Raw genomic sequence first — 26,443 nt, forward strand, 5'->3', positions numbered from 1 at the left:
GAAGATTAGGGTATAAGATGCATGTCTGCCAAATTTGAGCCAAAACTGCTTTCAGCTGACCAAAAAGATACTTGGGTTTCAGTTGCACAAGATCTCCTTAATTGTGTCGAGAATGATGAAAACTTTTTGAAAACTTTGTGTAGCTTCTGAACAGGTATCGCCAAGCCTTTGGCAAAATTTGATACAGATTCTCTGCTCACCTGTCTCTGTTATGGTCAATGCAACGATCACATGCTACACACATTCCTTGCAAGCATTGCTGTAAACAGCAGATGTAAGCTAGAACGTTAACACTTAGTGTGCATGCACAGCATAGTTCAAGGTCAATCAGTGCCATGCTGCTTCACTCTCCATGCTCTAGCTTTGTTACTATAGCAACAGTCCAGATGCTTATTGATTTCAGTCCCTGGACTCCATACTAGGACACCATCTTCAAAGGTTTTTGTGAATCATAAAAAGCCCAGTACTTGTTTTTCGTTCTGCTCTTTATGTCAAATTTTGTTTCTTGTTGATTGCTAAGTTACTGGTAATAAAGGGATATAACTCAGACAACACCGGGGTTTTATACCGCTGTATAATATGCACACCCACACCCATACATGCATACACATATACACATACCTATATACATAAACATATTATATATATATATATATATATATATATATATATATATATATACATGCATGTATATAGCAGCCTTCAACTAAATTTGCCTCTTAAGGTATTAGTCAACTCGAGGCTGTAGCAAACCATGCAGATGGATTGAACCCACAACTACTTGGTTGTGAAGCACAGCTATTCCTATATATATATAACGCATGTATATATCTATAAGTGTGTGTTTGTGTGTGTGAATATATATATATATACACACATACATGTACGCACATGTGCACACACGCACACACACACATACACACACAGACTCTCTCTTACACAGTCATAAGCACATGCATACACACATATTAAACATATATGAATCTATATATGAATACATATATGTATGTACTTTTCACTTGACTGGAATAATAATTATAATAATAATAATAATAATAATAATAATAATAATCTATGTAGGTATTATATATATTTCATATGACTGTAATCAGTAATGATTAAGACATTTGCATGTGATATTTCTGGCATTGGTTATTCCAATTTGGTTGATGTCCATTGCTTGGATGGTGACGGCATTCTCCATTATTCACAGTTTGCGGATTCACAGGTGACAATGAAATTTCTGACAGCAAGCCAGGTATTAAAGACTCCTTATTGTTCTGGACTTTTAAAGGTGCCATCTGCTTCTGGTTGTAGCCTGTAATAAAGAAAAAATAAGAAAAATAATTAAAATATATGCATATATATACACAGGTGGATATGTGGTTGTATAGGTTTAAAAATTTCCTTCTTGACCACATGGTTTCAGGTTCAGCCCCACAGTGTGGTACCTTGGGCATTTGTCTTCTACTGTAGCCCTAGACTGACAACAGTCATGAAAATCATTTTGAATAAATGGAAACAAGTGTGTGTGTGTGTGTGTGTGTGGTGTGGTGTGGTGTGGTGTGGTGTGTGTGTGTGTGTGTGTGTGTGTTTTCTATCTTCTGTCTTATAATTGTAAATGAGTGTCAGTCATACAAGCAGAATCATTCATTTCCAATATTCTGCAAACACATGTCTGGTTATGGGCAAATATTACTTTGATTGGAAGCATGTTTACTGGTAACAAGGAGGGCATCCTGCCATAGAAAATCTTCCTCAGTGTACTCCATCCAGCCCATGCCAGCATGAAAAGCAATGTTAAATGTGAGATGACGATGTTAACAATGACAACAAAACTAGCAATGACAAATGGGTTCAGTATGAAGTAGTACAGTTTAAATAGGTTACTTAGCAAGCACTCGTAGAGCTAATGTGGGGTGTAGAGGTTAGTCTGCCATGGGTGGAGGTTTTGTCAGCGAAGTGGCACCTTATTATCACTATCATCATCATTCTAATGTCCACTTCTCTATGCTAGCATAGATCAGGCAGAATTCTTACAGCTGGGTACCCTACCTATGACCAATATTCACCTATTTCAAAGCACAGTAATATTTTCTCATGGCCAGATATGTTTTTCAGATGATTGGAAACAAAGAACATTGCCTATATAACAGTGACACTATTTTTATAGACACCAGAAGATGTCCAAATAAAAGACACACATGCACACACAGATATGTATATATTTATTATAGTTGGGCAGGCCAGTTTATGGGGTTATAAACCAGCCTACCCCACTATAATATTAACTGCTCTACATCTTTGAGTGTGCTTCTCCTCCAGATTTATGTATTTCTATAACCAATATAGGTCTGTGGGTAGACCGATCTTACGTTACAGGGTTTGCAAAAGGGATATGAACTGCCTCCATCAATATTAGCGGTTGGGAGGCAGTTGCCGTCAACCATGGGAATGGCGACGTCAGTAAAAAGAGGGAATACAAAAGAGTGACAGAGAGAGAGAGGAGAAATGGAAAGAAAGGAAGAGACGTAAACAAGAGACTATGGCACTACAACCAGCCAGGAACAGTCTTCACTTCACTACATTGCGGTAACTGCCAGAGGGAGTGTTTTGTCCAGGATAGGACACACAGCCACAGCCAGGAATGTATCAGGACATGAAATTAAAAGCCTGACTAGACACAAAAAAAAAAAAAAAAAAAAAAAACATGCGAACTCCAATGTCTCCCGAGACAGGATGCCAATACAATAACCAATATATATTTATCTTTTATTTTTTTTGTTTCAGTCATTTAACTGCAGCTACGGTGGGGGACTGCCTTAAAGAACTTTTAGTTGAATGAATCAACCCCAGTACTTATTTTTGTTAAGTATGAAATTCTATCAGTCTCTTTTGCCAAACCACTAAGTTACTGGAACATAAACCAACACCAATTGTCAAGCAGTAGTGAAGGACAGACACAAAGACACAGACACACGCATACATGACAGCTTCTTTCAGTTTCTGTCTACCAAATTAATTCACAAGGCTTTGGTTAGCCTGAGGCTATAGTAGAAGACACTTGACCAAGGTACCATGCAGTGGGACTGAACCCAGAACCATGTGGTTTGAAAACAAGCTTCTTACCACACAGCCACACCTGTGCCCATGACAGGCTTTTTTCAGTTTCCTTCTACCAAATCCACTCACAAGGTTTTGGTTGGCTCACATCTATACAGCAGAAGACGCTTGTCCAAGGTGCCACAAACAGGTATTGAATCTGAAATCTTGCAGCTGGGAAGCAAACTTCTTACCACACAGGATTTTGCAGGGTATGAATGGAAAACCCAAGAACGACTCTAGGCGGAACAAATTCCAGCAATGTCACTCCTGGTGAACCACTAAAGGACCATCATTATAGCTCCATTCACATCTAATATGTTTTACAGGGGAATAGATATGCTCCAGTGCTGATGCTTTATTTTATCAATCCAGGTAGGGAGAAAGGCTAAGTTAAACTTACTAGACTTTGAATTCTGGCCCTTTTGGAAATAGCAGTAAACCCTGCCCTCTTGAAAAGGGAGGGCACCATTAGATAATGTAGCTTTTTTCTTTTACTTTTATTTGTTTCAGTCATTTGACTGCAGCCATGCTAGAGCACCGCTTTTAGTCAGGCAAATCGACCCCAGGACTTATTCTTTGTAAGCCTAGTACTTATTCTATCGGTCTCTCTTGCTGAACCGCTAAGTGATGGGAACGTAAACACACCAGCATCGGTTGTCAAGCGATGTTGGAGGGACAAACACAGACACACAAACATATACATACACACACACACACACATATATACAACGGCCTTCTTTCAGTTTCCGTCTACCAAATCCACTCACAAGGTTTTGGTCAGCCCGAGGCTATAGTAGAAGACACTTGCCCAAGGTGCCATGCAGTGGGACTGAACCCAGAACCATGTGGTTGGTAAGCAAGCTACTTATCACACAGCCACTCCTACACCTAGCTATAAATATTCATTTCTAAAGAGGATAGGCTGGTTACGGATGGAATATAGTTCAACATAGCTTTGCTTAGTCAAGGATGACCAAGGGTTAAACAACAGCAATAGAGATTACCTGAGGATTGTGGTTGTGATTATTGTTACTGTTTAGCTCCAAATCAACCTTCATTGAGCAGACCTAGAATCAAAGATATACACTCAGCTCCTGATTATCCCATCTTCTTAATTCAGATCTTGTAGTTTGTGGAGAGATTAGTTTGAGTCAAATGACTGAGTTATAGGACAATAATGACAGCACTGCTTCCAAAGCAGAGTAAACACAAATGAAAACACAGGACAACTTACATACATACACACACACACGCAGACGTCTGCGTGTGTGTGTGTGTGTGTGATAGGCTTCTACACAGTTTCTGTCTACCAAATTTTACTGATAAGGCATTAGTCAATCTTAGGGTATAAATAAAAGACTCTCACACCAAAGGTGTCACACAGCAGGACTGATACAAAACTACTCAGTTTCAAAGTGAACTCATTAACCACACAGCCATGCATCATGCATGCACCCCCCCCCCACACACACACACAGATATATTAAGATTTTTGGTACCTGTTCTATATATCTAAATCTATCTACCTACTTATCTATCTATCTATCCACCTAAACTATAATATACAATTTATTTCTTCTTGAAAAAAAAAAATTCTTAACTTATTGTATATAATTCTCAGGTGCACTACAATACATTAGAAGTTACTATCTTTTATCAAAATATTTCTGCACGATTCTAATTACACATATTTAAAGTATTCTTCTGTCTTGAACTATAAAGAAAAAAAGAAAAAAACATGGAGCCTCAACACTGACCTGCTACAAACAGTAACCAAACTTCCCTCAAATCCAACTTTATTATGTTAAAAAATATATTGGGTAAAATAGATCTGAATATACACTGTCTGCAAAAAGATGGGGCAGTCACAACTTGATTGCTTTCAATCATATAGGTCTGCTCAAATCAGGGCTGGCCTAAGACCAAACCACACCAACAACAGAAACAACATGGAGTTTAACTAAATATTTTAACATACCAAACTTGCCTTCTATTTTTGGATAATTAAAAAAATATTTAAGTAAGACTTAAAATGTGAATGAAAGACGAAGGAAACTCTTCAAAAGTGATTCAAAGAATGACTATATAAGAAATAAGCTATAGGGAATGGAATGACAATACGTAAATCAAAATAAACAGTATATAATAAGCTGTTGAAAGTCAAACAGAAATCCTAATATAATTTCCAAGCCAGAAGACAAATGTCTATTGATTGCGTTTGATATTTTAACCTTTTAAACAGACTTCATCTTGTTACTTTAGCAACTTCAGATCTTTACATAGTTTTAATGTTACTTCACACATCAACATATAGAAACTAATAAATGCAAAGTGATCAGTCACGAGGGAGGGCAGAATTAAATGATTCATTGCTGCTCAAACATAATGCAGCACATGTTAAAAATGTACGCAATGCTAGACTTCAAAAAATATAAAAATGATCAAGTAAAATGTTGTTTGATCTACTCACATGTTTTAATGCCTGAGTCATCATAGACAATACCACTATCTCTTCCAGAAGCTTTAGAATATTCCACATCTTCATGCATAGCATTGTCTCTAGCACCAAGCCTTTTGTTACGCTGACGTTGGCAGTGTTTATAAATTGCAAAGCCACACAGGCCACATACAACTGCGCCAAGCAGGGCACAATAAATTGGAATTACATCAATGCGCGTTTCTTCATAACGGCTTGCATAACCTTTGCCAGCTGCAAAATAAGAAACCATATTTGAAATATATTTTTCAAACAACCATTATATATATACTTTTGGATTCAGTTAATAAAAAATCAAAGAAAGAAAGAAAGCAGGTTTATATACAAGAAATTATAGGTATGCAATAGATAATAAATAGAAGAGCTACATAGTGATAGAAATTAGCCCTTTATGCATGGTCACAGTTCAGATAGATCATTAGAGTGCAGACCTACAGGCAGAAGTGGAAGGTTACTGCCAACACAGTGCTGCATCTCTAGTAAAGCCATGAGACTGCCATTGATTAAGCTTATTTTGATGTTCCCTTTGAATGAGTTACAGTAGTATTTCTGAAACAGTTACCAAAAAAAAAAAAAATTTATAAATCTCTCTTAATATGAAAAAATGCTTATGGACATGTTATAGAATAATCCATAAGGGCTAAAACACAACATTTACTACAAACAAAGCTGTGGGATGAAAAGTATCAAATGGTTAAGCTTCTGACTTGACTCTTTAGCTTTCAAATTGGCATATCCAGCTCAGATATTCTACCCGTTTTATGTTTAAACTGCTAAATCCAACCTTTCACACCTACTCTACAATGTCATTCTAAAAATACACAATTATGCCATTGGAATCTTGAAGTTACGAGATAATGTATAATTAATTATAAAAAATAAGTATAATAAATAAGCTTTACATTTGAAAGGGAATCTGAATGCCAAATGATTAAGCATTTAAAAAGATGGATCTTGGAGAAATATTGACTTGCAAAAATGTGTTAAGAAGAGATTGGGAATCACTGATATAAATAAAAAGAAAAGTTATTCATTTTATAAAAATATATATATTTATTGAAGAAGAAGAAGAAGAAGAAGAAGAAGAAGAAGAAGAAGAAGAAGAAGAAGAAGAAGAAGAGAAGAAGAAGAAGAAGAAGAAGAAGAAGAGAAGAAGAAGAAGAAGAAGAAGAAGAGAAGAAGAAGAAGAAGAAGAAGAAGAAGAAGAAGAAGAAGAAGAAGAAGAAGAAGAAGAAGAAGAAGAAGAAGAAGAAGAAGAAGTTTTTTTTTTGATAACTCTTATGATGGATAAGACCAGGTACATAAATATCTGGTCAAGCATCGTGTGACAGTTTTTCATTTACCAATTCATTGTCAACTGAAATAAAGAGTGATATGGATTTGAAAAGCTTTGGAAGTAAAAACAAAAGCAAGTTAAAAAATGTGATCAGATGAGCAACTATACTAAATTAGTTTCAATTCACCACCGAATCTTCTTAGTATAATATGACTGTAAAACAAACTTCTGAACTATTTGACCATGCTGCTTCTAAATCACACCACAAGTAAAAGAAGTTTATGGGAAAACATTGGTTTAGACTTTAGAGCAATTAATTGATCTATAAGTAGTATCCAATATCCATATATATTAGGCTTTGTGTTTACCTGGAGAAGGCAACTACATCAATACTCTTTTCTGACTCAGAAGAAGTAACAGCATAGATCTGTTACTTATCACTGGCTTCATCATCATCACCATCGTCGTTTAACATCCGCTTTCGATGCTAGCATGGGTTGGATGATTTTCTTTAGTGATTATGTTGTTGAGAACTATATTTCCCTCTATAATGGGATGCTTAGTTATTACAAAAAGCTTTTAACATTAAATTTGGTACAACAAACTAACAAGTCATAGAAGAGTGCTGTAGTTTGTTTGAAGCATTGCAGAGGGAGAGGGGGAAGAGGAGAGAGAGCATACAATTATTAGATAACTCTAGGTCAGTTGTGTCTTTTTGTTTTGTAAGACAATAGAGTGTCATTTGAGGAAAATTTAGTTACTATTTCTAGCAGGTTGGCTGACTGTATAGAGGCTCCATTGTTGGCTGATATAAGACAGTGCACAACAGAGGGCAGCAGGTTAACTGGCAATCACGAGTAAGATTTACAGTTCAGACATTTGTAGAGACCTCATTTTGTCTGTTATGTTAGTGTGTCGCCAATGAAAGATTATTAATCTGTCAGCTACTTTAGCTCTTTAAACAATAATCAAACTATCTTCTCTCTCTCTTCTCTCTGCAGCAATGTGTTTAGTTGAATGAGAAATCTTTTTGGTGATGTCCATTTCTACTATTTTGAAAATGTTTATTACCTTATTTTCTCTTTACTAATAGCTGTTAACAGCTTGTACACATTTGACCTTATAAACAAGAAAATACACATGGACACTTTCTACAACATAAATTATTTTACTTGACTTTGTGAAACAAGAAAATATGAATGTACATTCTCACAATACATTGTGCACACCTAATTTTATAACAATATTGAATATTAATGTATTTTTTAGAGTTGTATTTACAAATCATGTGTTATATTATTATCAATGAATTATTGCACCAACAAGACAGGAAGAGGTCTATACAAATAAAGGGAAAATTATGTATAATATAGGCACAGGTGGGGCTGTGTGGTAGGAAGTTTGCTTCACATACACATGGTTCAGAGTTCAGTTCCACTGCACAGCACCCTGGGTATGTGTCTTCCCCTATAGCTTCATTCCAAACAAAGCCTTGTGAGGGGATTTAGTAGACAAACTGAAAGATGAGGATATATATATATATATATGTGTGTGTGTGTGTATGTGTGTATGTAAAGTAAATATAACAAATAATCCAGCATCCTTGTCCGGTACCGGATAAATCCCCAAATCAATTCAGTTCGTGCCAGTTACGAGGTCAAACATCCCTGAAAATTCCATCCAAATCCATCCAGCAGTTCTTGAGATATCTTGTCCATGGACAAACAAACAAACATGACTGAAAACAATACCCCCGCCTTCGCTAAAACAGAGATAATGAATCATATAGAACAATACAGCCACAAAATATACAAAAAAAGAAGAATCACTGCATGAACATTTCCAGACATAAGACTTTGAAGTGATGTGCTCAGTTTGAAAGAGAACAGAAGTAATAAGTAACATGGTGTCTGGAATTTGTAGTGTTAAGATACTTTACTGCAAATTAGTGTCTAGATTCTGTAGAGAACTCTAAGATAAATCAAGACAGTTGATGTTGGGAACTGTAGAATAAAAGTTATGTAGTAATTTAGACAAACAATATATATACTTAACACACATACACGCACATATAAAGCAGAAGAAATGAATATTTATTACAAAACCAATATTAGACAATCCTCACAAATAATTTAATTGAAATTATTATTATTATCATTATTATTATTGTTATTGGTGGTGAGCAAGCAGAATTGTTAGCATGCCAGGCAAAATGCTCAGCAGCATTTCATCCGTCTTTATGTTCTGAGTCCAAATTTTACCAAGGTCAAAATAAGTACCAGTTGAGTACTGGGGTTGATGTAATCAACTATCCCCCTCCCCACAAAATTGCAGGCCTTGTGCCTATAGTAGAAAGGATTATTATTGTTATTATTAAGGCAGCTAGCTAGCAGAATCATTAGCCAGCCAAGCAAAATGCTTAGGTGTATTTTGTCCATCTTTACAATCTGAGTTCAAACTCAGCCAAGGTTGGCTTTGCCTTTTATCCTTTCAGGCTCAAAAAAATAATTACCAGTTGAGCACTGGGGTCAATGTATTTGACTTACCCTTCCCCTGAATTTTCCGCCTTTGTACCAAAATTTGAAACCATTATTATTATTAGAGACACTTGTTTATTGATCATGCTTCAAAAATCCTGCGAAGGACTCTTGCAGTTCCAGGCAATGATGATTCTTGTAGTTGTTCTAGCTTTACATTCATTCCAATCTTTTTGAGCCATGTTGGTAGTTGGGTACTGACATTTCCAAGTGCACTAATCAATATTGGTATCTCATCCACTTTCTTCATTGACCACAATCTCTGTTCCATATTTTCAAACAGTTCCAGCTCCTTTTCATTCTCTGTTCATTTGTTGTCTGTATCCTCTGACTGACATGCCATTTGCATCCACTGGAATGCTCCAATAGTAACACATCGTAACCATCATGTTTACTTGTTTACTCCACTCTCATCTCACAGCATGGCTAACAGTTTAAAAACAGTAATTAAAAAAAATAACTTTAATATTTCCTTAAGAAAAGAATCAAATGTTAAGTGCACCACACTGGAATATATTCCTTTATTTTATGCCACTCAGTCAAGGAGAGTTTGTCTTGTCTTATTTGGCGACCAGTGCTGGTTCCACATAAAAAGCACCCAGTCCACATTGTATAGCAGTTGGCATTAGGAAGGGCATCGAGCTGTAGAAACCATGCCAAAACAAACAATAGAGCTTGGCACAGCCCTCCAGTTTGCCAGCTCTTGTCAAACCATCCAACCCATGTCAGCATGGAAAACAGATGTAAAACAATGACACCTATCCCACTGAAATCTACACTACTGGCATCTATGTCAACAGAAAAATGTGTCCAGAAAAGGTTGCAATGGTAAACAGTTGGGAAACTCAACTCAGGATTACATATTTATGTATATATATAATTTAATATATATATTGTATAAAATTATATGTATAATACAACAGTTATGAAGTATAACACATTGTACATCATAAGTAAAAGATATAGATAGGTTTTGTTTGTTTCAATTAGTCATAAGTTATTGAAATTTGTCTGAAAAATATAATTTACTGACAGAAATTATATATATGTATATCAAATGTATGTATAGGTATATATGCATGTGTGTGTATATAAATATATATGTATAGAAATGTGTGTATATATATATGAATATGTATATATATATATACGTGTGCATATATGATTGTGTGTGTATATATATATATATATGTACATATGTATAGGTATATATATGTGTGTGTGTATATATGATATACATATATACATACACACAAGCATACGCACACGTCTGTTTATATATTTTAGATTAGTTCGATTTTTTCACGCGACAAAACATCTCATCTCATTGTAATTTCAAAAGTGAACACCTTTCACTATAATTATATTTTAGAATATCTTGGCTTTGGAAATTTTTCACATGTGTATATATATATATAAAAAAAAAACTTGTGTATGTTTGTGTGTGTATGTATGTATATGTTTATATTTTATACATATGTATATCCATGCATATGTGTGTGTATATAGATGTGTGTGTTAGTGTATACATGTGTGTGTGTGTGTGTGTGTATGCACATGAGTATAGATAGGTATATGTAAGTTTATATATTACAGATACACAGATGGATAGATATTTACACATAGAAATATATCTATCTTTATATATATATACTGTTGTGTCTGGGGAGAATCATTTTCTTTTTGTGCCTTATAATCTAACACACACACACTGGTAAAATTTCCGCTTATTTCTTATTTTTATTTTCTTAAATTTTTCATTGTGTCTTGCAACCTTTTCAATAGTTTTGACTACCTAGCCAACGATAAACATCAATGCTTGGCTTTTGTGGATTTGGAGAAAGCCTTTGACAGGGTCCCCCGATCCCTTATCTGGTGGGCGATGCAGAAACTAGGGATTGACAAATGGTTAATAAAGGCTGTACAGGCTCTATACAGAGATGCCATTAGTAAGGTTAGGGTTAGCAATGAGTATAGTGAAGAATTCCAGGTAGAGTTAGGGGTCCACCAAGGATAAGCCCTCAGTCCCCTCTCATTCATCATAGTCCTCCAGGCAATAACAGAAGAATTCAAGACAGGTTGCCCCTGGGAGCTCCTCTATGTTGATGCCCTGGCCCTCATAGCAGAATCACTACCAAAACTAGAAAAGAAATTTCAGGTGTGGAAGCAAGGTTTAGAATTGAAGGGCCTTAAAGTCAATGTTGCAAAAACTAAAGTCTTAGTAAGTAGGAAGGCGAACACATCACACCGCCCTGCAGGTAGATGACTCTGCTCAATCTGTAGAAAAGATGTAGGTAGAAACTCCATAAGTGTACCCAGTGTAAGCTATGGACACATAAGAGGTGCAGCAACATCAACGGAAGATCAACCGGGAAGATAGCTTTCGTGTGCTGCAGATGCACAGGGGCAATAAACACCACAGATGCTCAGAAAACAGATTCCATTACATGCCAGGGGGAGAAACTAGAAGTAGTTGATACCTTCCGCTACCTAGGCAACCAAGTCTGTAGTGGGGGTAGTTTCTCAGAGAGTGTTACCACTAGAACGGGCAAAGTTCAGAAAGCTTCTACACCTACTGGTGACAAAGGGCCTCTCACTCAGAGTGAAAAGTAGATTGTACAATGCATGTGTATGAACTGACATGCTTCACAGCAGTGAAACATGGGCCGTGACTGCTTACGACATATGTAGGCTCAAAAGAAATGAAGCTAGCATGATCCACTGGATGTGTAATGTCAGTGTGCACACACAACAGAGTGTAAGCACCTTGAGAGAAATGTTAGACATAAGCATGAGATGTAGTGTGCAAGAGAGATGTCTGTACTGGTATGGTCATGTACTACAGATGGATGAGGAGAGTTGTGTGAAGAAGTGCCACTCCAAAACAGTGGAAGGAACCCTTGGTAGGGGAGACCCAGGAAGACATGGGATGAGGTGGTGAAGCATGACCTTCAAACGTTGGGCCTTACAGAGGCAATGATGAAAGACCAAGACCTCTGGAGATTTGCTGTGATTGAGAAGACCTGGCAAATAAAGTTAGATCACAGTTGTAGCTTACACCAGTGTTGCATAACCAGCCCACTCAAAAAGTACCTTGGATTGTAGGGCGACATGCCATGTTTGAGGAGACCCATTGATCAAGTACATCAACATCAAAATTGAATCAAGCCACAATCAAATGGAAAATGTAGTTGTGACTGATGCCAGCATCGCCTGTCTGGCTCCCCATGCCAGTGACACATAAAAAGCACCATCCTAACATGGGCAATGCCAGCCTCCTTGCCCCGACTGGCTCTTGTGCCAATGGCACGTAAAAAAGCACCATCTAAACATGGCTGATGCCAGCGCTGCCTTGACTGGCTCCCATGCTGGTGGAACATAAAAGCACCATCTAAACATGGTCGATGCCAGCCCCCTGTGGCTCCCGTACCAGTGGAACATATAAAGCACCATCCAAATGTGGTCAATGCCAGCCCCCTCTGGCCCCTATGCAGGTGGCACATAAAAAGCATCCACTACACTCTCAGAGTGGTTGGTATTAGGAAGGGCATCCAGCTGTAGAAACACTGCCAGATGAGATTGGAACCTGGTGCAGCCACCTGGCTTCCCAGACACCCAGTCTTTAAAATTGCATTTTCAAACCTTCTTTTATATATATTTCCACTCGTGCAGTACTTTACAACTTTACTTTGTTATATATGTGTGTATATATATAGAGAGAGAGATCAAGATGATGTGTGTGTGTGTGTATACATATATATATATAAACGAAGGCAAACACACTGTCTTAAAGATAATGTGAATGAATACTTTGATTTCATGATTCACTCAGTGCCAAATATCTAATCGTTATGTGAATTCACATAAAATACTGTTATGAATAATGTTTATGATCTCACTGATAAGATTTTTAAAACTGTTACAGAAAGAGCAAAAAAATGAGATTAGGGATAATTAATGATTTAATTAAACAAATAATTTAGAAATAAGCATGGCTGTGTGGTAAGAAACTTGTTTCCCAACCACATGGTTCCAGGTTCACTACTACAGTGGCACCTCAGGCAAGTGTTTTCTACTATAGCTTCGGACTGACAAAAGACCAAAGCCTTGTGAATGGATTTGGTAGGTAGAAACTCAAAGAAGCCCATCACACACACACACGCACACGTACGTACAAACACATATATATATATTTGCGTGTGTGTCTATGTTTGTCTTCCACCACTGCTTGACAACTAGTGCTGGTGTGTTTACATCCCCCATAACATAGGAGTTCAGCAAAAGAGATTGATAAAATAAGTACCAGGCTTAAAAAATAAAAGGTACTGTGGTTGATTCATTTGACTAAAATTCCTGAAGGCAGTGCCCCAGCATGGCCACAACCTAATAACTGAAACAAGTAAAAGAATAAGAAAATTGAAATATCTCTTCTTTGTTTTTAAATATATTTTTTTAATATTGGCATACATGCATACCTGGGTGGTTTAGAAGCATGCTTCCAAACCATGTGGTCTAGGGTTCAGTCCCACTGCATCGCATCTTGGGTAAGTGTCTTCCACTATAGCCCCAGGCCAACCAAAGCCTTGAGTAGATTTGCTAGACAAAAACTGAAAGAAGCTTGTTGTGCATGTGTATGCATGTGTGTGTGTGTGCATGCACACACGTGGGTGAGTGTATAATTGTCAAAACTCTGGATTTTTGTGGATTTCCAGTCAATGAGGAAGCATCTATCTAGTTGCTCAATTTGCTTGAAATTGCAATCAAATGTCTCTAAAAGCACTTCTTAACAGTTTACAAGATTTACTCCTGTATCTCTGTTCAGTCAAGGCTGATCTGGGACTAAAGGTTATGCTAAACTTTTCATAAGTAGAAATAAGCTTTTTTATGTTAACATTTTGATGATATGTAAAGAAAGATTAAGGTAGCACAAGCTGGCATTTCATCAGTCTTTATTTTCTGAGTTAAATTCCATCTGAGTCAACTTTGCCTTTCATCCTTTCAAGATTGATAAAATAAGTACCAGTGAAACACTGGAATCAATAAAATAAGTACAAGTTGGGCATTGATGTAATTGTCTTACCGTTCCCTGAAATTGCTGGCCTTGTGCCAAAATTTGAAACCAATATGTAAAGAAAGATTTGAATTCCTAATCAGTGAGTCAAATTGTTGATTGCTTTCAATGAAACAGAATTTATTTATTTTTCTATTTATTTATTTGTTTGTTTAGCAATTTTAGTTACGTAAATTAGGTGCCAATGACATTGACGGGGAATGTTGTCTGCAGCATTGAATGGATTACGATTTTACATAGAAAGGGAGTTATCTTTTACCTCCTATACAGAATATTATGAAATCTGAAGCTAAGCACTTGCCTTATGAGTCCTAGTGGACATGGAGAAGAGGACTTCACTAGGAAATATTTACTTTAATTTACCAACAGAATAGAGCAAAATATTACACTACTAAATGTTATCTTCCATCATTTATAGCATCTCCTTTCCAATGAAATTCATATATGGAGATTGGTTTGATCTTTTTGACCTTCAAACATTCTGATGATCAAATGATTGACTTTTGTAGCAATCAATCGCATAAAACCTTATACATTACATATAACACATAAAAGCCTACCCTCTGTCATTGTTACAATACATCACACATCATTTATAACAACCACCAACAACCAACACTCACACCGCTGTTGACCTTCAACAACAATAATGTGCAACACATCTTCCTCTATCACCATAATATCCCTACACTTGATCAATCACCCCCACTCATAACATATCACTTAATATAACAACCTATCATGTTATTCTACTTTAATACATCATTCTTTACCACCACACACAAAACCACGCCATCCTACATCAATAAAATACACCACCACTGTATATATTGCCCTCTACTTCCACTGTGACAATGAGCAAATGTTGTTTAATCTACTGAAATAGCTGCTAAATATCCTTCAAATTACTTCTTACTGTTTTATGTAAAATAACAGTGGCCCTATATGTAAGAAATAGACAAGATGGTCATGCCTGGAATTCTTTTGATCATGAATCTACTTGGTCAGAGCTGATCTGGGACTAAACATCAGTAACAACTTCAACAACAACAACAACTGTGTTACCTGCTACCAGATATCACATTTTATTAACCCAACACATGCTTCTTATACCATGTTAAGTTCCACATATTCTCATCTACAACTACATCAATCTTCTATTACATCCTCCACTGTAAGAACCTATATTATCAACTAGAGACCTATCCACCAACAAAACATTAGAAAAGCAAACACAACAAACAGAATAAAGCACCAGTCTCAACACTAATTCAAAGTTGAGTACAACAAATGAATTAGCAATGAGGCTTGAACTGACCTACTAATAGCCACCTCAATCATTTTATCAATTATATTGCACAGTATTTACATTCTTTTCTCACAGATATTTTGCAAAAGAAGGGAGTGCAAACTTAATGGGGGTTTAATCAGTGGCAAGGTTATCCAGCAATTTTTGTTGTTCTTTATTCAATCTCAGTTTGGTGTTTGCAAAAATATAAGGTTTAATATTGTTAACAGACATACATATCAACACCTTTTCTCTCCCTCCCTATGATGATGATGATAATGATGATAGGGATTCAAACTTATGCATCCATCAATGTATAAACAAGGGCCTCTGCAACAAAACAACACACTTTGTATCAACACAAAAGCACAACGATATCATTTATGTCAGAAGATCACTTTCTTTTCCTTTTCTTTTTAAGTAAGGACACATGGTGGATGGAAAAGGTCTGAGGAGAGGAGTTTCATGTCAAATTGGGAAGCTTTGATGGAACCAAACTCTTTTTAATGAATTAGAGTAATTGAGCAACACCAATATAGTCATGTATAGAGATGACAGATTTATAAGCACCCACCGCACTAATAAAGATTATACCAACATTATGCAATACAGCTCGAAAGTGATACGAATAGCAAATATAATATTCATAAATGTCTTAGATATCACCCACAACATCCTTTTGGGATTATATAAGACTTTCAGAAAAACCATTAGCTTCTTCCTGGACCTACTTATACACTAAAACACCATCAGGCATATCTTAAACGGAACAAGCAATTGAATACACCGTTCTGGGACAATGCAACTTTTTTCAAAGCAGTAGGTCATTACATATAACCAGGCATTAATGAGCTGTGAACACAAAGAAGCAATGAATAATTTTTAAGACCAGGAAGGTGAATAGAGTCTAGTTTAATGCACCGTTCAATACAGTGTATTTGTATATGTAGCAAAGTAGTTCCTCTCTTCAATAAGTAAGCTCTTGTTCAGAACATCAGAAACTACTCAATAAATAAAGTTTTCTATAAATAAAAATAATTTCAAGGTCATTTAGAGCAGTCTTCAAGATACCTGCATAACAGACAATTGCTTTATGCTAAAATATGAACAAATATAATAATTTAAAGAGAAAAATCTGTCTTGTACATCAGTTTAATAAAGAGCCCATTTAAGAACGGTTTTTTCCAACACAACAGTTCCTTCAAATAATGCTCCATAATAAATAATATACCTTATCTCAAAACACATATGCAAAATGAAGGACAAAGGAAAGAACAGCACAATTACATAAATTCTGGACATAACGAGCTTCTTCAGGATAGACAAAGAAATACAGCATCTGTTTAGTGAGGAAATTTCCAACCTCCCTAGACAGAATATCAAAATTGATATCTATTTGCTCTAATGACAACGCAGAAGCTTGTGTCAATGAACTTGCTCTCTTTAACAAGTGTAGTCAGCTCCTCACTTGCATTCAAATCTGAATTTGGTGAAGTCAGTAAAACACTTAACACTTATGGAGAAAATAGTTTAAGCCTAAAAACAAAAGCAGTAACTTGACATAAGTTGCATAGCTCTGAATTTATATTATTAAACATTTATTATTTTTCTCAGCACAAATGCACTTTCACAGGTTATAATGCAATTGCAATTAGCCCATGATGCTAAAAAAAATAATAATAAAACAGGTTTTCCAACTCCTGTTCTACATTGTTGATGATCTGCCAGAAGGAGTAACCAAATCCCCTAACATCTTATTAAAAAGAAAGTGACATGGTATAATGTTTGGGATATATGGGACCTAGTGATTAGGGTGTCACACTCATAATCACAAGATTGTGGTTTCAATTCCTGAAGTGAGTGGTGCATTGTGCTCTTGAACAGAACTCTTCATTTCATGTAACTTCAGTCCACTCAGCTGTAAGTAAGTAACCTCTATGACTGGTATCCTATTCAGGGAGAATGTTGGGATCTCAGAAACTTATACAACAGGGAAACTGGGTAATCAGGGGTATGAGTCCTAGGACTCAAGACAGCACTTACTATATACACCATGTAAAGAAAAAAGACAAGATGGGCATGGCTGGAACACCTTTGATCACAGGTTTGCTGAAAAGAAGCTGATTTGGAATTAAACAATAAACATTATTACTAATCAACCAATGCTGATTCATAGACAGATTATATCTAGCTAATGTTATATATCACATGACCAATAGCTCATATATAAATTTCCATTTCTCTTCTTATATCTACTTGAAGCTGGAATAGAAATAGAAATTAAGAGTAAGTAGCTTGGATCCACTCAGACAGAGCTGCAGCAAACCATGGTATGGGATTTCTACTCATAATTATATGTACACAATCACATTAAACACCATACCTTTGGAAATATTAATTTGAGACTGATCTCGATTTATTAACTGCCTAATTAGATGTTATGTAAATACATCTGAAGAAAAAGCTTCCTTTTCTTTTCTTTTTTTTTGGCTTCCAATATCATGAAAGATATTGGAAAATGTGAAATACAGACATAATATATACTAATATAAATTCTTTGTGTATATACGTCACCAAATAAATACAGAATCAAACGTGAGAGAATATAAAGAGAAATAAGAGTATTAGATGCACACGCACACACACACACACACACACACACACACACATACACAGCCAACCACAAAGCAGGGTCTGAATGAGGATCAAAGATGGCAACAGAGTTGAAAGAAAGAGAGCAAAATAAAAGAAGAGATTATTGTTTGCTAAATCAGTATGGATGGATACTAGCATTATCAGCAGTTGTAAATACTGGAGATTTTGTTGAGCCAATGAGGGAGCCTCTACTTGTCATTTAACCTGCTAGAAATAACAGCTAATTCTGCAAATACAATTTACCATGTTGGACAACAATGAACTCATTGGATTATGTGATCCCAGAGGGAAGATTTGCCTTCAAATAAAGAGAGGATGGTCATAGCTAAAATGCCTGTGAGAGAAACTTAGTAGATGAAAACTGCATGGAAGTCCATTGGATGCAGTGTAACCATAATTTAAATGGCTCAGTGTGTTACATGTGGAGGCGCATGGCTTAGTGGTTAAGGTGTTGGACTGGTGATCATAAGATTGTAGTTTTGATTCCAGGACTAGGTAATGCATTGTGTTCTTGAGAAAAACACTTCATTTCACATTGCTCCAGTCCAGTCAGCTGGTAAAAATAAGTAATCCTGCAACGGACCAGCATCCCATACTGGAAGGAATATATATACCTGAGAAATTGGCCCTATGCTCCTTATGGAGTAATGTGGACTAACTGTTGTGTATGTGTGTGTGTAAAGAAATAAACTCACAGATTTGAAGTAAGTTTGATGAGCACAAAACTGTTGGCCTTTGAGTCACTTTTGTGACTTTCTGCCAATTAAAGATAATATAAAAAAACATATATACTCATGTATACCTTCTATTTCTGAAGTTGCCCTATCATAGCTTTATTTTGTGTGTGTGTGCATGTGTGTGTGTGTGTGTGTGTGTGTGTGAAATGTTTATATTTACATTTTTTATGCTATTCATCCTTCAATTACACATTCTACCTTTTTGCTCTTCATATCTTTTTAATTTTCAGAAGACACACACACACACAAGAGTGTATAGATATCTAATATGATATATAGATGTTCATGGAGTGCAAAGACCATTTATAACCTGGTATTTTGGTCCATTGCCAAAACATGCTCTAACTTTGCAGAATCCATCTACCCATTTACTTCTCAACTAAGCTCTAGAAGGAGACTTGCAGCTCATTTGTTTCCAACTTCTCACCGGAACCACACCTGAACTTTCTTGTAGGTCAAGAGATTATGTAGAGGTCCCTTATGACCTCATCAATGTCAGTTAAATTTACAGCAGACATTACAACCAAATATATAGAAATGTCTTTATTTTCTAACTCTCATATTCCCCCCCCCCCCCAAGATTTAATTCCCATTCACTACTCTTATATTCATCATGAAGAAATTTCTTCAGGTTTCCATTTTAACTTCTGTTGTTTCATTATACAATGCAAAAAGGTACGAGAAATGGAAAATGATCAAGTGTTTGGGTGCTGTTGTTTAGCCATAGGGAACTATGAATGAGTATATCTATAGCAAAAGGTGCTCTGGCCATGACTCCAAGAAGTTTTTAGAACTACATTATCTAATGTAATCTGCTTCCAATTTTCATTGTTATTGTCCCAAGTAAATTTGGAGTCAACTTATGGTCAATAGCAGGCATTCTAGACATGACATCCTGTTTTTTAAGGGGTCACTGAGAGAATATTACCTAATATCTTCTAGTTTTTAATACAGTAAGGGGTGATTTGATGGAGATTTAGTTGTTATCTCTACCACCATTTTTCTCAACCATTTTTCAACTATGGACCCATTTTATTCCTAATTTACTTAGGTGGACCCACATAACCATTCCCTATTTAAAAACTCTTATTATATTTTTATAATTACATATTATTAGGAATTGCATTAAAAAAATTGTTAAAATATTTTGTATATTGTAGAAATATAACCAATTTATCACATAAAAATTTTAACAAGGAAATCTTATATAGACCACACCTCCACAAGGGTCATATGGAACCTGGTTTGAGAAGTGTTGGTCTACCAGATCAGGCAATTAAGTGAAAGCTTCCTAAATGCTTTTGGTGAGACATAATCAATGAAACATAAAAGTAGATTCGAATTACACAATAGAAGTTGCTCTATAGTAAAAACTTTACCAATATAATATAATCTATGTATGTTGTCTAAAAGCCAGCAGCTGTGGTTTTTATCTGGGAAAAATCCCTTTATAGATGTATAGTGTTAAAAAACACAATATACTTCAGAGCTTGGCAAAACGAAATCACACCAGAAGTGACCACAATAATGAGCAAGTAACACTGACAAGCGACAACTGCATCAAAATACATATCTGCTGCTCCTGCAGTCACTTCTGAGTGTGTAAACAAACCAACACCAGTTAGCAATAGGTAAACAAAAGCACAAAGACACACATAGATATATATACATATGTACAATGGGCTTCTTTCAATTTCCATCAACCGAATCAACTCACATGACTTTGGTCGGTCCAGGGATATAGTAGAGGATACTTGCTCAAGGAGCCATACAGTGGGGCTGAATCCAGAACTATGTGGTTGGGAAGCAAACTTCTTACCGCACAGCTGCACCTGCACCTATGTATCTAATGACACTGCTTATATAACAGTGATCCTCATTTACAATTCTCACATGATGTCAAGACAAGGAGACTTGAACACATGTTCAAGTCTCCTTGTCTTGACATCATGTGAGAATTGTAAATGAGGATCACTGTTATATAAGTAGTGTCATTCATTTCCAACATCCTGGCAGAGCAACAGGTGAAAATAGGCAACAGGAAGGGCATCCAGCCATAGAAAATCTGTCTCAGATAAACTCCATTCAACCCAAGCATGAAAATGTGGACATTAAATAATGAAGTCATACAACTTCAATTTGAAACACTATGAGATTCCAGAACTCCATGGTATTTTCAAGTCACTAAAGTGAGTTGATAAACCATTAGTTCTATCAACTGGCAGTAATCTGCTAAGTAGATTGGTTGACCCTAGACTGACTTGGCTGAAGAGGCTCATCCACCCAGACTGTCATGTAGTTTCACCAAATGAAGATCATAAGTCAAATGAAGGTCAATACACCCAACTTCACTTCTGCCATGCTGCTCTCCATGATTTCACGTGACCCTGGCTTGGGGATTTTTCATCATTGAGGTTAACTCCTCTATATACACACTAATGGATGGCCATTGACTATTACAAGTTCCTCTTCCCTTTAATGAGTTTTGCTTTTCATCCAGCAGGGTATCTAAATCTCCCTCCTCACGTAACAGATTGTAGAGGGTTACATATTACCAGTAGTACACAAGAATTATTTGACATGTTTATCCACCCATTATTTCCAGACAGTATACAGTATATCACTAAAATGAACCTTCCTCAAATAAAACATACTAAATCCATGAGAGGATTTCATCACATCTAATTTAATGCTTGTCAGATAATTTTACACTTGTCATAACAGTTAGCATTGTTGTGATACAATTAGTGCCTTATGTTACTGTTCAAATTGTCTAACTCTAGGAGAGTCTTAACTGAGTAGAGCTAATGTCTATCCTTAATATAATATCACAATATATAATAAATTTGAATGTCAATATGTCACACTTTTTCAACTTTATTCCTAGAGGCCATAGCGCAACAGATCATAAAATTTTGGAATCAGGCTGATCCATGAGTAAATTATAAACATTCTGGGCCAAATCTGGGTCCACAATCCTGAAATTTTGCATTCCCAAGTTTTCATTACTGTGATTGCTTTTGGCAATTTTTTTATACGACTTTTTTCAACAAATTTTTTTGTACGATAACAATTTTTACTCCATGAGTAAATTAAAAACATTCTGGGCCGAATCCGGACCTGCAATCCTGAAATTTTGGAGTCCTATGTTTTCATTATTGCGATTGTTTCCAGCGATTTTTTTTACAATTTTTTTGCGATGAATATGATCATCATTGGGATATGACTCTGGAGGAAGCAATTGCAACAAATTCTGCAAAACAAGTCAGAGATCTGTTTGCATATCTTCCCACTCAGGGTCAAGGGCAGCTTTTTAGCTAATCAAGAATACTTTTAAGTCGACTAAACCGTCACCCTGTGATAAAAGATTGTCTTAATTATGGACACTACATTAACATAGTGCCCACAATGGGATACGAACTACAACACCGTTTCACCAAATAACTACTACAATTAATGCTACTACTACAGCTATTACTCGGGCATCTGCAATTCAAGCATCAACTCACCGCTAATCTTTTCCACCAATCATATAAATCAAAGCTGTCAATCGGTTCAAAAGAGGAAAATCCTTTATTAAAAGGCAAGGAATAGCATTAAGTGGTTAACTCTCAACCCAATAAAGAATCATTACCATTGTTATTAATTCGTCTTCATTAGCACAAACACACACACACAAACACGATACGGAAGAAAGCGTGCACATTTGCATGCATGCGTGCATAAGCCTGAGTATATGAACACATACACACACACATACATATATATATATATATATATATATATATATATATATATATATATATTAATACTGATATGCATGCCTGCATGCGCGAATGGTAGACTCTAACTAATGTGTTGATTATAATAATTTACTAACTATAAGGCTGCCACTCAGAAAGTGTAGGAAATATGGTATCGTCACTAGCCTTCCCATTGTACTGATTTGTTAGTTTCTGAATCAGCTCTGATAGCTTTCATCAACTGCTGTGATCAAAGAATACATGCAATAACCGCTTAACACAGAGAAAAGAGTGCCTTTTGTTATAACACCGCTTTAATATCAATGTAGAGTGTTGTTGTTGCTATTGCTGTTGTTATTGTTGTTGTTGTTGTTATTATTATTATTATTGCCTTTTATCCATCAAACGGTCGATAATATAAACAGCAGTAATGCACTTGAGCCGATTAAACTGACGTCACCCTCTTCTCTCCTCTTACTCGATTGCTCAATCAAAAGAAATCATCATCAGCATCACCATCATTAACATCATCATAAAATGTATCACCATCATCATCATCACCATTATTAATTATTAATACTGAAGCTGGTGGTGGAGGGTGTGGTGGTGGTGGTGGCGGTGGTGACTGTGGCATGAATGATGGTTAGGTTTTTCTTTGCGCAACCAAACTTTATTATGTCAGCTAGTTTCGATTCTCCATCAGATTCAATTCACTTATGTCATTTGATAAATGCATATACCCTTCGAGGAAAGACCTCAATGTTATCATAGCCACCTGTCTGAATTCCATAATCAAGTCGTCACCAGCATCACCTCTATTACCATCACCACTACTACTGCTATTACTATCACCACCTCTATTACCATCACCACTACTGCTACCACCGCCAGTGCCACTAGTATCACCACTGCCATTTCTATTACCACCACTGCCACTACCACCACCTTCAACACTACCTCTATTACCACCACCACCACCACCACCATCCTTTTTTTTTAGTTAATAATAAATAAATAAGCTTTTCTAAAGTTCTGAATTGTTATTTCTCCAACAGGTTCTGTGAAGATAATTAAACAAATGATAAGAGTAATTACTAAAAACATTGATTGCTTTAACACTAACCGTATTTAATTTGCGGAATAAAAACATTATGTATGTGATGTAAGAGAACCACAACTGATGGAGTATCTAACCACTGATGGAAAGGTTGATATTATTGTGCGGTCATTTAAGGTGGTGGGCTGGCAGAATCGTTATCATACCTGACAAAATGCTTAGTAGCATTTTGTGTGTCTTTATGTTCTGAGTTCAAATTCTGCTGAGGTTAACTTTCATCTTTTGGGGGCTGATGAAATAAGTACCAGTTGAGCACTATGGTCGATGTAATTGATTTCCTCACGCACCAAAATTCCTGGCCTCGTGCCAAAATAAGAAAGGATTATTGTACAGTCCTTTAAGAGACTTTCTGTACATTGGCTCAGTCAATCTAACTGCAAAACAGTAATGCAGTTGAGCACATCTCATCATAATCGCCTGTAAATTGCACTTACATGTGCCACGATGAACGTAGCATTACATATCAAGTTCCACAATCAGATGAGATACGGAGAGTTAATATGAGAAGTGCAGGTTGAGTGCATATACTAGGCTTGGCGTCTGGCAACGAGTAAAGGAACAATGCACACATACAGTGAGAGAAGATGATGGAGACAGAGAAGGAGGAGAGGGGGAAATGGGAGGAGTCATACAAATGGGACAGTTGATTTTATTTTAAATATTTTTTCTTGATCATTTTGTAAAAAGCACCAAAAACTTTGACCAAAGTTAGACGATAATTATTGTATGTATGCCATCATTTTGGATATTACTTATTGTGGCAAGTGTACTTTCAAAGTTACGCGCACGCGCACATACACATTTAATGTACACAGTATAAAGATAAGAGCTAATAGTTTCTTGCTGTGAAGACACGTGTCTAGGCAAATTTTTATAATGCGCCTTGTATCTCCAAGCAATCTTCAGACTACCTAAACACGTGGCTTCATAACAGGAAATTATTAGTAGCTCGTATCTTTTAAACTGTGTACATTAAACGATATTTACCTCTCACTGGATAGTTGAGTAAGTCTCATAAACAAAAGGAGCACACGGTATTTAATATCTATATAATTGTAATATGGACATTTTACTTCGCGCTTTCAATAAACTCCAACGAAAGTTTGCATAGGATTAGGTTCATAAAACCGTCAGATATAACATGACTATAGCTTGCAGTTGCCTAGGGCGTGATGACATATGTTATGTTCCATCGTCAGTGATCAACGGCTGTTGTGACATCACAATGCACGAAGGACATGTAATGGGCGTCGCTTATGATTAGTGAAAGATGGAATCTTTTAGCTAATAATAAGCAGTTGATAACATTTGTGATTATAATAAGCAGCTTCAACTGTATATAAGCAGACAAGTGTTCGTTACTTCTGCATATCGTAAAAGATCTTATTCGCATCGTCCAGTCTCAACAATCATTAGTTGTTTTTGAACCATCACAGCAACGTTGCAGAAATATTGTTACTGTAACCCCAAATCCTAACCCTAGCTATGCATTTTTGGTTTTATTTTCTTCATTTCCCCAATGGTGCGCAAAAACTGTTTACAAGGCGCCGTTGTTATAAAAGGAAAAAACACCAACAGAAAACCGAGTTTTGTGGAGTTGCATAATGAAAGTTAAGCCAAGTCAAATTTGTAACTAAAATCTATAGTTCTATTTGGTGATGGCTACGAGAGAGGGAGGGAGAGAGAGAGAGAGAGCTAGGGGGAAGCAATTATTGCTTGATCGTTTATATTTCTATGTAATACCATATGATCAATGTATTGATGATGTTCATTATTTGAGTTATGTAATAGGTACAATAAAGGTTAACTCTAAGCTTTCATCAGACGGAAGTTATCTAGATAAGAGAGAGGTATGTATGTTTTTGTTTTGATTTTATTCTTTTTTTTTAATGAAATGGTTCTTCCCACTGATTTTTCATCAAATGATACGAAAACTTTCCAGAACATTACGTGATTATGAAGCCAACAACAGAATAGTTAGTATTAATGGCTGTTCAACACAGCTAAATGTTGTTGTCTGAGTGTATATTCTAAGAGAATCGATCTAATGAAGGAAATAATGAAATAAAACAATTTTTAATAAATAATAATAATAATAATAATTTATAACAACTTTCATTCAGAAAAGAGAGATTTTCTTTCAAGTTTTGTGTGAATAGCAAGTTGACACGTCAAAGCTATAGTGTGACTGCCATAACAGCTACCACCAGCGCCGACTGGCGGTTTTTGATAGAGGCTCCCTGGTAGCCGCCATAAATCGGTCCCTTTTATCTTTGTTTGATGTCGGTTGAAAGGATAGGGCCAACGTCGATTAAAACAAACAAGATAATCTTCAGTACAAGCAGACCTATTCATAATGTATTCCACAGAAGTTGATCAAAAGAACAGCTTCACATATCGGAATTAATTCGCTCTAT

The 26,443-nt window shown here is 36.1% G+C and overlaps 1 protein-coding gene across 1 annotated transcript in view; it reads right to left on the minus strand.

The window, feature by feature from the left end:
• Positions 1–1,077: 1,077 nt before the first annotated feature.
• The window catches only part of LOC115209736 (tumor necrosis factor receptor superfamily member 16-like), a 147,828-nt gene continuing 122,462 nt past the window's right edge, over positions 1,078–26,443 (minus strand). The window contains exons 3-4 of the mRNA XM_029778240.2: positions 5,576–5,815; positions 1,078–1,318 (exon numbers count right to left, since the gene is read on the minus strand). Of these exons, the coding sequence (XP_029634100.1) occupies positions 1,119–1,318; positions 5,576–5,815 (440 nt within the window). The 3' untranslated portion in view covers positions 1,078–1,118. The remainder of the gene's footprint in view (positions 1,319–5,575; positions 5,816–26,443) is intronic.

The sequence above is a fragment of the Octopus sinensis genome, linkage group LG3 (genome assembly GCF_006345805.1).
Source record: "Octopus sinensis linkage group LG3, ASM634580v1, whole genome shotgun sequence".
In the NCBI taxonomy this organism is placed as follows: domain Eukaryota; kingdom Metazoa; phylum Mollusca; class Cephalopoda; order Octopoda; family Octopodidae; genus Octopus; species Octopus sinensis.